This window comes from Nannospalax galili, unplaced genomic scaffold (assembly GCF_000622305.1).
Source record: "Nannospalax galili isolate Female #2095 unplaced genomic scaffold, S.galili_v1.0 scaffold636, whole genome shotgun sequence".
In the NCBI taxonomy this organism is placed as follows: Eukaryota; Metazoa; Chordata; class Mammalia; order Rodentia; family Spalacidae; genus Nannospalax; species Nannospalax galili.
Genome location: NW_008338112.1, coordinates 1,010,670 through 1,021,937, shown reverse-complemented (window position 1 = coordinate 1,021,937; position 11,268 = coordinate 1,010,670). Strand labels below are relative to the sequence as shown.

The following is an 11,268-nucleotide window of genomic DNA, read 5'->3' as shown; positions in this document are numbered from 1 at the left end:
TCTACATTTATTTATACATTTATGAAATCTGAATTAGAAGAAGAAATTATTTCAGGGAAATGGGAAGCTCAAAATCCTTGTTGGGGTTCTCCTAGAAGGCTAGTAGTATGTGAAAAAGAAATATGTCTTATGTGTTGGAGGAACATGCATACCAGGAACCAGGCAAGTATGTACAAGGCTTAAAGAAGAGAAGAGGAAGTACAGTAGATTTAATTTTTTATACTCATCTGGATACTGTTGAATATGTTTGATTATAAACTGATGAAAAAATCGATACTTTTTCTAGCATCATAGGCTACTATTTTCAGAGGATTTTCTTTTACATTAATGGCAATATTTTAGGCATTAACATTCTTTGTGAAACATTCCCGTTTAAATCTTGTATCCCATAAAGAAATTCAACTATAAGTATTCCAAACTTGTTTGGAATGGTAAAAAGTTTTGTAATCAATGTACAACATAAACATTTAAAAATACATTAGATGGTTATATAGAAGACTAAGTATATTAAATACAAAAACAAATGTGAACTGAATTTCTAAAGAATAAATATATTTCAGTTTCAGGAAGAAAAGTTATTTAATGTACTACAGAAGCCATGACAGTCTATGGAATCATTTAGTTGAGACATATTCTTCAAGATCAAGTGCTTGGTTATAATCAGCCATGGCTTCTTCCATCCGTCCTATTTTGCCACGAACTTCAGCTCTGAGATAATACATGAGAGCCTCATCAGGCTTCAAAGACAGGGCTGTGAAAGAAAAAAAAATCAGTCTAGATATTTTGATGCAAAAACTTTTTAAAAAATGAAGTTTTTCAAATCTTTGATAGCACTCATGTGAAAGCATTTTTTCAAATTTAATAATATAATGCAATTTTAAATATTGAATGTTTCTAGAAAAACTAATTTGGAAATCATAGTACAACATCTTTCTTTGAAAGACTGGCATTATGTGTAATTTCCTAATACTTTTCTATAATTCAGCTTACCAAAGCTTTGAGTTAAGATATTACATAAAGGAATCTTTACTGATTACATTAAAGACATGGTATACATACATTGATTCTAGCTAAACAAAAAACCTGATGACTTTCTTCTTTTTCAGTTTGAAATTAAACATACTAACTTTTATAATCTTATCAAAATAATTACATGAAATACCTTTGCTGAGGTCTTCTTCAGCTAACTCATACTGCTTCAAACAGAAATAGAAACTTGCTCTATTAAAATACAATGCAGCCCAATTGGGACAGTTTTCAATTGCACGTGAAAAATCTTCTTTTGCTTCTTCATATTTCTCTAACATTGTGTTTGCAACAGCTCGATTCATGAGAGCATAGTCGTTTTTTGGATTAAACTGTAGAGCTTTTGAAAAGTAGTCACTGGCCTATAAAATGCAAGAACAATGATATTTTAAATGTATTTTAATTGGCAGCTATCTAGAAATGTGAAGTTCTTTTATTCTTAATTTAAAACTAACTCTAATTGTTCTCCAAGGTGGCAGAGAAGGCATTTTATCCCAGATTCAGAGGTACACAGTCACAAGAAAAATAAGAAAAGTTGGCCTTTTGCTGTTGTTGTTTGTCTTGTTTTCAATCACGTTTAGTTCATTCTCTATCACTGTGAAACAATGTCTGAGATAATCGAACTAATAGAAGAGATCTGCTTTTGTCAGGCTGTTTCTGGGGTTTCACACTCTAGTCCTTTGGCCCTGTTGCTTTGGGTTTGTGTCCCTAAAGTAGATCACAGTGGAGCATGTGTCAGCAGAGACTGCTCACCACATGGCAGCCAGGAAGCAGAGAGGGAGGGGGCATCAGGGTTCAAGTATCTCCTTCTAGAACATGCCCCACTGACCTAACTTCCTTCTGCCAGGCCTCCCAACCTACAAATTCTAACACTTCCCAACAGCATCTGACCAAGCCTTCAGCTCATGGGCCTCCATAAGACATATATGGTTCAAAGTTTAACACTATGTCAGCAATTCTAGACAATACCAGTGGTAAAATACTTGCTAGAATTAAATGTCCCCACTGCCTGCCACCCAGAACTTATATCCCTGTATAGAATAATAATAACAAAAGTAATAAGTCCAAACAAAAAGACCAGACATAAGATAAAATTAGGTAATCAATAACTTGCATATAAAAACAGTAAGAAATGAAGACAGAAATAAGTTTTCAAAGGAAGAGTCTAAACCATACCAAAATGAACATAAACTTTGTTATACTATGAAAAGTTGCAAAGAGAACCGGCTCAGCATTATGAGCACTGGCTGCTCTTTCAGAGGATGCAGGTTTGGTTCCCAGCACCCACATGGTGGCTAACAACTGCTGTAACCCCAGTTCTACGGGATTGGATGCCCTCTTCTGGCTTCCATGGGCATTGCACACACAGGTCACATATATGCAGGCAAAACACTCATACATGTAAAATGGAAATAAATAAATTAAGTTATAAGAAAGAAAGGGAGAGGGAAAAAATCAACTTGCTGATAAAATTAAAGACTAAAAGATTCACAGTTGACCATAGACTTGGAAGATGTGAATATCAAAAAGAAGATGGCTGCAGTTCTTAAAAGATAGGGCAAAACCTCTCTGTGAGCCTCAAATTGCACTTGGCTGGATGCAATTTACCTCATAGACACAAATTGCTTGATCGTTAGCTTCTAGATAAGGAGGGTGGTCTGGAAAGAATGTACAATAGTTTCCAACTGTAAAACTTCTGTTGACTTGCTGACTGTTTTAAAAGACATCACCATTGACAGCCCCTTCCCAATAGCCCCCTAGTGAGCAATTATGCACAGTTTAATATGTGAATAAAACCTTGGTTAAAGGCTAAAATTAATCACAACAATGTGTGCACACAATAGGGCCAATCAAAAATTGTCAAGGCATTTTACTTCCCTCATCTTATTGCCACTGCTGTTCTAAAACTCCATTTCTCCTTCTGCTTGATAGAACTTGCTTGCTTTCTTACTGAACTTGTATCTCCTTTTTGCAAATCTATTCTGATGCCCAGTAAAATCTGTCAATGCTTTTCTTTTTAATGGTACACAAATTTATCAGTTCACAAAGAGACCCTCAAGATGAAATCCTGAGGTCCTTGTCCAAGAACCTAGTACGAGGCTGCAAAGTTGAAACTAAACAAGTAACTTTTATTGTATTTTGACATGATTATGGCATTTGATAACATGATCATTTAACAATTCATTTTTATTGTTTTAAGAGTACTGATGCACTATAAGTGGAATTTTTTAAAAACTGGATCTTTTACTACAAAAATGCTGAGATGCTGATGTGACACCCTTCTATTCAAATTAGGAGAGTGATTTCTAACTCCCTGAGGAATGAAACTCTTGACTCCTACATTAAATTTTGCTTCCAAGGGAAAGTCTGTGTCCGTGCTCAGGCTGTCCTCCCAGGCTGCACCCCTCTCAGTCTCTTCGCAACCGCCTTCCTGCCCCTCCCTTTCTCTGAGTTCCTCTCTTGCTAAAGGTGTAAGTGACCTCAAGCCTCATGAACATTTTCCTCCCAAAGCATTTCTGTGCTACAGATACACTTCATCTTTCTATCCTTAAAATTCTCTCTCTTTGAGTCTCCCTGCTCTTATCTGACCTCTCAGATCATTTTCTCTTTTCACAAAACTATTTCCCTCCATGTTTCCTGAGGATCTCTCCTCCATTTACCTCTACCAATATATATTTATATATTACAGTATGTATTCATATACATAAATAATGATGGCATGATAGTTGCAACTCAAACCCAGGAGTCTGGGTTCAAATCCTGCCTCTACCTTGGTTGAATTATAAATCTCTGTTGGAATTAATTTCTTCATCTTCCAGAAAAGCTCCCCTTCTACTGATGATACAAGTATGAAGTGATCCAATATGCTGAGTACTGAAGGGACTATGCAAAAAGTAGTAGGATTCACTCCATTATACTGATACATCGATTTTTTTCATGCCTATAAATAAAAAGGCTGCACAGCCTTCAGGAAATTCTCCAAGAACTTCACTTCCTCTGGCTTTTGAGGAGCAATTACATCAAGATTGTATAACTTTTCTCATCCTTGATGGCAGCGATTTGATGCTACAGTCATGTGCAATTTAAAGAGCCATTGAGACAGGGGCAGAATTGGCATCCATCTGTGAAGAGTGTAAGGATAATTCGGTCCTGATGAAAAGGTTGCATTCACAGACATAGGAAGTAGAAGATTGACTCCAAGCATTATTTCATCATAAAGTAATCTATACCTCAGTCTAACTCACCAACAAATTATGTAAACACTACACGATTATAATCACAAAAGTGTGTTTTCTATCCGGAATGTAGGAGCCAAGCATGAATAGTGCACTTAATTCTAAACAGCATGTATTACTTAGAAAGTAGAAAACCCATTATCTTAATAAGATAACTTGAAGTAGAGGAATATGAAAGAGTTAGAAGATGAGCAATTAGAACCTTTTATTTTAAACAATGTCCTCATTTCTATACTAAATTGCTTATTATAAAACAGATCCTATTATTTTTAAAGTCATCCAGAGGTAATCAAGTATCCCATCCAAATGTGATTTTTAGTTTGGTGAGTTACTAACCAGATAAAAAAGAAGTCGGATCAGGTATGTGTTTTAACTCTCTAGAGATTGTTTGCCCTGATGAGGAACCCTTCCTCCTAAGCCTTGCTCTTCCTTCAGAAACAATTGCACAGGGTGGGGGAGAGGGTGAACATAGAAATCATTTTCTCCACAGGGGAAATCCAAACACAGCAGCTGTATAGCTGCAGTCAACACTTGCTTGTTTCTGGAAGGACAGCCTGTGCTCAATAAAGCCCAAACATCCAAAGCATCAAGACAGGATGGAGCACATTTCAGGTGAAATATTTGTCCAACTAATGTTTCTGTAACATGAAGGGAATTAAGACCTTTAATTTTTTTTAAAATTCAGGCTGCATGTTAGAGCTAAACCAATAACTCCATTCACAATGACCACTGAGTTATTAAAGATACATTTAAAAGGTAAAGATCTCCTATCTTGCAGAACTTAATCATTTATAGAAACAGAACATTGCCCTGGACATTTTGTTTTTCTTGATCTCATGAGTATGTCTTGGGTGGTAATGGAGACTGAACATAGGACCTCACACACATCAAACAAGCACCCCATCACAAAAGTATCTCCAGGGATTTTTCAGACAGAGTGTCACTAAATTGCTCAGGCTGGCCTTGAACTTGCAGTCTTCCTCCCTCAGTCTTCCAAGTAGTTGAGATTACAGGCTTGTACCACCAGGCCCAGCCTCTTTAATTAACTCTAAATGCAAATAAATATTTCAGTGACTCAGCTAGAGAATGATCTGAGATTAATGACTATAAGGCAATTTATTTGGCCTTTCATTCTGGAAACCCAGCTGTCCACTGGTATCTGAGCAATGAAAACCCTATCCAGGTCTCACAACAATTATACCTGAGATGCCTGTCCTCACATACAACTTCCTTCCTGAGATCGACCAGACTCATCACAAAGCTCAGCAAGTTGTTAAAGGGCTGTGACAGAGAATGGAATATGCAGCCAGGATGATGGGAAGAAAGACAGGACAGAATGATATCACCTAGAGAATACAGTGCTTTATGAAGTGATAAGTGCCCTATGTCAAATGCTGCTGAGAGGGGATTGGAAGGGTGACTGTAGATATGGGCAAGAACAAGCTGAAGGAGCAGTGGAGGCAGAGGCTACAATAAATAAGAGGTTTGGAAAATTTAAGGTGACATAGAAACTGAGAGGCAGCTACTGCAGACACTGACTCAAGAGGCCAGTGTCACAGAAGACTGTGAAGATCAGGAGGGACATGAAGGAGGTAGTTAGAATGGATATATGCAGGCTGGGGTCTTTTCCCCTGTCTTGAAGGCTATAGTCAGCATGGACACCACACACACACACACACACACACACACACACACACACACACACACACACACACCTGTAATCCCAGGAATGACCACTCTAGAGGGGAAAGCAAGAGGATCATAAGTTAGAGGCTAGTCTGGGCTACATAGTAAGACTACCTCATAAAATTTAAACAAAAATGATGAAGGTTACAGGGTCATATATTTGTGTTAATTTTTGTTCTTGGTAGAGAATGTAAAGAAATAAGGAACTAAGGGTCTTAGTTATTTTTATAGTCATTAGAACAAAACTATAAACCTTCCTAAATATCAGGAAACTCTAAAAAGTCATAGAAAACACAACACACAGTAAAATCTGTTTGATAGACCATAAAATGTAGAAAATATAAAAATCCTTCCACTCCATTAAATTCCCAATTGATTTATTCTTGGGTTAAGGGGGAAATTCAAATTATAAGTGCAAAATTCTGGGGTAACATTACAGCATAGATTTATCATAACTGAACCGTAATTTAAAAATGATTAAGATGATAAACTTTATGTTATGTGTATTTTACTCATTTTTTAAAAAAATTATAAACCAAAAATATATGGGATACTGTCAAAACAGTACTTGGAAAATAGACATAACAGTAATAAATTATCATAGTGTGAATTAAAGAGTGATGACAAACGAATTCAGTCAACTTAAAATGGCAAAGAACAATAAAGTAAACTAAAGGAAAGAACGGTAAGTGTGACTACAGGTAAAAAGACAAAAATTAAAAGGTTTATAAGAGATTAAATCCTGTAAGTACATTCCAATGCAAACACAGTACATTTAAACATACACGCCACCTATTTCAGGGATTATAAATCGAAATGGGAATAGATTAAGGGACCACACAAAACCAAAACTGAAACCCAAGTCTCTTTATTCCTAGTGCACCTGACATTTAGAAAAGGTAAAATGAAGATGAGTTAGTCGCTCCCACCATAGAGAGGGTGCTGAGGAAAATCTGAGTACACAAAAGAACCCAGTACTCCATCTATAGTACGCGCACGCTGGGCGCCCTGGCGTGGTATGCGCGGGCACACCTGGAGAGTTGAGGCACGGGGATTGGTCCCCTGGTCTCAGCCGCGCGCCCTGGAAGAAGGCGGGTCTGGCCCTGCGGGCTTCTCCGTGTCTCTGTGGGTCTCTGCTGCTGGAGCGTTGTCCAGCGTGTACCGCCTTAATTTTCCCCCATCCGCTTTCCTCTTGATGCGAGATCCACTGGCCACTGGCTCAGGGGTGGGAAAGTACGAGGCGGCTGAAGCTGGGATCCGTGAGCCGGTGACGGAGGAATGCTGCCCCCGGGGAGACTAGATTGCAAGCAGGAGACACAGACTCAGCTCAGTCAGATTCCGTGGTACAGCTCTTTATTCCAAGTCTCAGTGACCCAGTTCCTGCTCTAGCTCCAGCTCCGCTTCTAGCTCCAAATTATTGAGAGAAGACTGGGATATTTATACCATGGGGGTAGTGGTAAAAGCTTTGGCTGATAGATACTTTGTGAGACATTCTATTTGCATATGGAAGTGGGTTTCTGCCATGCTGCCAGACCGCTGACTGCCTGAAAAATCACACAGGAAAGCATGGTATTCCTAGAGCCAGAGGCCATGTTTATGTTAGGGCATTTATGGCGGGCACTTCAAAAGGAGAGTCAGGAAAAATGCCAGGAAGGCACCCTGCTATGAAAGGAGTCCCAGCACATGGTTCCAAGCTCGTGAGCTATCCGGATATGAAGAGACTTCTACTTCACATAACAGAGGCCCCCAACACCATCCTGAAAGCTGGCTAAATAAAGGAGAGGGACGAACTCTGGAAAATCCCAAACAGAGTTTGCTGGGCCAGTATTGAATAGTCAGCAATACGTAGAAGAATAAAATCGTGCAACTGAGAACATTTAATGGATAATTAGAACATTCTTGGGAAAGAGGACATTATTTTTCAAAAAGGAGCTAATGAATAAGGCCTGAAACATCAAGGTTTTACTTCAGAACTACGTAAACGGAAAGCATTTCATGTCAAAAAGAAAATGTGGAAGAAAATGCACATTGCCTGAGAGAACTGCCTGTGATGGAAGTAGATGTTCCCAGCGTTAAAGTGAGCCAGTGCGCACTTGGGGTCCAGAGAAATCGCAGCCTGATAGTCTCTCATTGCATTCTGCTGCTGACCCATAAACTCATGAATGACACCACGATTCGTTAAGAACTCTGCTGTAGTATTGATCTGCAATATAATTATATGAGTATTTGGCATCTGAGAATAGTATTAATCTCCAATTTCATGTCTATAAAATGAATGGTTATGAAATCCACTTGTGGGAAACAGTCATTTTATAGCGCAGGTTAGAACACCATTAGAGCAAATATTTTCAGAAAGGGCTTGGTATGAAATTGGTTTCTTGTCAACACTTTGTTGATATGGCTGCCATAAAACAAATAATTTTAGTACTTTACTCAAATCCCTACCAAGGGATAGACATGGGGAAAATTTATCTGTTTGCTCATGTTAAACAAGATAAATTAAACTGAACAGCTAACATGCTTATTTGTCCTATCTAGCAGTAATTAGCTCTCAGTTCTTTCCTTTTTTCTCACTTCATTTGCTAAGAGGAATCTGTGTTTAACAAGAATTTGTTTTCGAACCTTAAATCTGTTTAGATTACAAAATCAACCATAATAACCCTTTGCCCTAGGACTCATTCAAGGAAAAAAGATATAATACTTTATTTTCTCCACATACCATGTTACAAAGGTAATGGAGAACTTCTTATGTGGATTTATTCATTGATGCTTGTAGTGGTTTGAATGAAAATGTCCCCCATAGGCTCCAAGCATTTGGACATTTTGTCACCATATGATGGTGCTGTTTGGGGACGTTTTAGAAGGTGTGGCTATCCTGGAGGAAGCACACCACTGGGGGTGGGCTTACAGATTTCTTAAGCTTTGCCAGATCTCAGGTCGCCTTCTTGTTTCCTGTGCCAGTGTGATAATGTGAGCGCTTAGCTTCTGCTGCTCCTGCTCCAGCCACCTCCAGCCACCATGCCTCCCTGCCGTTGCAGACTGTAATTCCCCTGGAACCGTAAGCTCAAATAAACTCTTCCTTCTGTAAATTGCTTTGGTCAGTGTTTCTATCACAGCAACAGAACAGTGACTAATACAATGCTGTTAATGTATGCTAATAACAATATCATCTAAGTAGATTTTTACCTTTAAGGCAGTGTTAATATCCTGAATCGCAGCAAAACTATTACTCATCTGAAGACAAACCACAGCTCGTCCCTCATAGGCCAAGTAGTTCTTTGGATCAGCTTCTATGGCAATAGTGAAATGATTCCAAGCTTTCTGGAATTTTCCTTGGGCCTAAAATAGTTATTTAAGTTCATGAGATAAGAAATAGTCTATAAGATGGCAAACACCTATTATTCTCACTCATTGAAATCGTGGTGGGATATGTATTTATACTGTGCTACAACTAAGTTATTTTAAATAAGAAAACAGGGTACAAGTATCTTCAACTAGCTAATTACCTCAGTACTTATGGTCAAGTTTTAGTTAAAATAATTTAATTGAATAGTTATCTATTATCCCAATCTTAAACAACATAAAGTCATGTGAAATAGCCATACTTCTAATAATTGCCCCACAAAATACATTAATACATAAATACAGGTAGAGATTGTGTTTATTTGCTTGGCACAAAGTATCCAGATATCTATAATATATGCATGACACACAAAACAAAATAAATACATGCTACACAAATAAATGAATTAATGGTATAAAACCAATCATATGAGCATCTGGAATTTTAGGACCAATGTATGCATTCCATGGAAAATGCATGTAAATCTACCAAGCATTGTTTATACCAACTTTGTTGCCAACTGGAGAAAAAGCAAAAAGGTCAAGTGACAGGTATCATTAAGAGAAGGATGTCAGGGCCATTGTTCTAGAGAAGACCAGCTGGCAACTAAACACCAAACCACAGTAAAACAATAAGGTCATTCAGGATGTCCAGCTTTGTGCTTTTTCTCATAGGCTCGAAACCTCAAAGTGCCAGAATCTCACAGGCTAATACATTCTAACTAGCCTGAACTGGTGACTCCAACATAAAGCCATAAAGAAACATAACCACTAAAGGAACTAGATCCTGATTTCTACTAGGAAGTTGTCTCTGTCTGAAACAGGAAAATTGAGGTTACATTATTGGATTACTAAATTGCAAACAGCTCAGTGAATTCTGAAATTTCAGTGTATGGGTCAGGTCACAGTGTCCCAGGAACCATACCCTTCCACCTTGCCAGAGGGCAGACGCCTGTCTTACTGCCTTCCAGGGAAGTTCTAATTAGCTGCTATGTGGAAGATGACTGAATTCAGAAGTCTCTAGAAATTCTCTATCTGACCTGTTGCATGGCTAGAGTCCATTTCAAATTCTTCAGTTACTGTTTAATCAATCACTAATTCAATAGGATATACCCAATGCAATCAATGAAAAACCTAGTGGAAAAAATGTTATCCTGGTTCTTACTCTATAGTCCATGAGGTGAGTTTTTTTAAGTTATTTATATCGGTAAAGAGGGATATAGATATTAAAGAAATCTGGGATTAAAAAAATTCCTTGTCCTAGGATCATTCCAGGTCCCCAGGTGGCTCGTCTAAACACATTCCCTGCAATGAATTGAACCCTTGCTCCCCAATGCTACCCTCCATACCAAAGGAAAGCTAAACATTCATAACCAGAGAGATAACAGTCTTATCACCACTAAAAGACCAATTATATTCTTTCTCCTTACTTTCAAAGCTCAAAATGCTGCTATATATTACCTGCAAATTATAACCTAGACTAATTCTGGCTTTCCGACATGATGGATTGATATGCAGTGCTTTCACAAAGTCTTTCTGTGCTAGTTTGGTGGCTTCCTCATGTCCAAACTCCATGTAAGAATTCCCTCGTCCAACATAAGCATCCAGAAAACATACATTCATTTTAATAACCTTGGTAAAGAAATCAATAGCTTCTTCAAACTCTTTAATTCTGGAAAAAAGAAAAACAGCATGATGCCTTCCAGTGAACTGATGCTTTCTTGTGATATAGTCAGTTTTCCTGAACATGACCCTTATAGAAATCTTCCCTTTTCCTTATCCACATAGGAACTTAAGTACATAAGTCTGTATGACCTAAGGAAGTCTAGAAGATTCTCTGAAGATTTTGGCAAGTGGAAGAAGAGAAGTAAAATCCATTTTCAAAGGCACTTGCTGCCATGCCTGATGATGTGAGTTTAATCCCTGGAACCATATGGTAGAAGGAAAGAGCCAACTCCCACAAGTTATCCTTAACTTA

The 11,268-nt window shown here is 38.0% G+C and overlaps 1 protein-coding gene across 1 annotated transcript in view; it reads right to left on the bottom strand.

Annotated features, from left to right (window-relative positions):
* Positions 1–614: 614 nt before the first annotated feature.
* The window catches only part of Ttc6 (tetratricopeptide repeat domain 6), a 247,768-nt gene continuing 237,114 nt past the window's right edge, over positions 615–11,268 (bottom strand). The window contains exons 27-31 of the mRNA XM_017798103.1: positions 10,752–10,962; positions 9,135–9,287; positions 7,981–8,151; positions 1,163–1,388; positions 615–751 (exon numbers count right to left, since the gene is read on the bottom strand). Of these exons, the coding sequence (XP_017653592.1) occupies positions 615–751; positions 1,163–1,388; positions 7,981–8,151; positions 9,135–9,287; positions 10,752–10,962 (898 nt within the window). The remainder of the gene's footprint in view (positions 752–1,162; positions 1,389–7,980; positions 8,152–9,134; positions 9,288–10,751; positions 10,963–11,268) is intronic.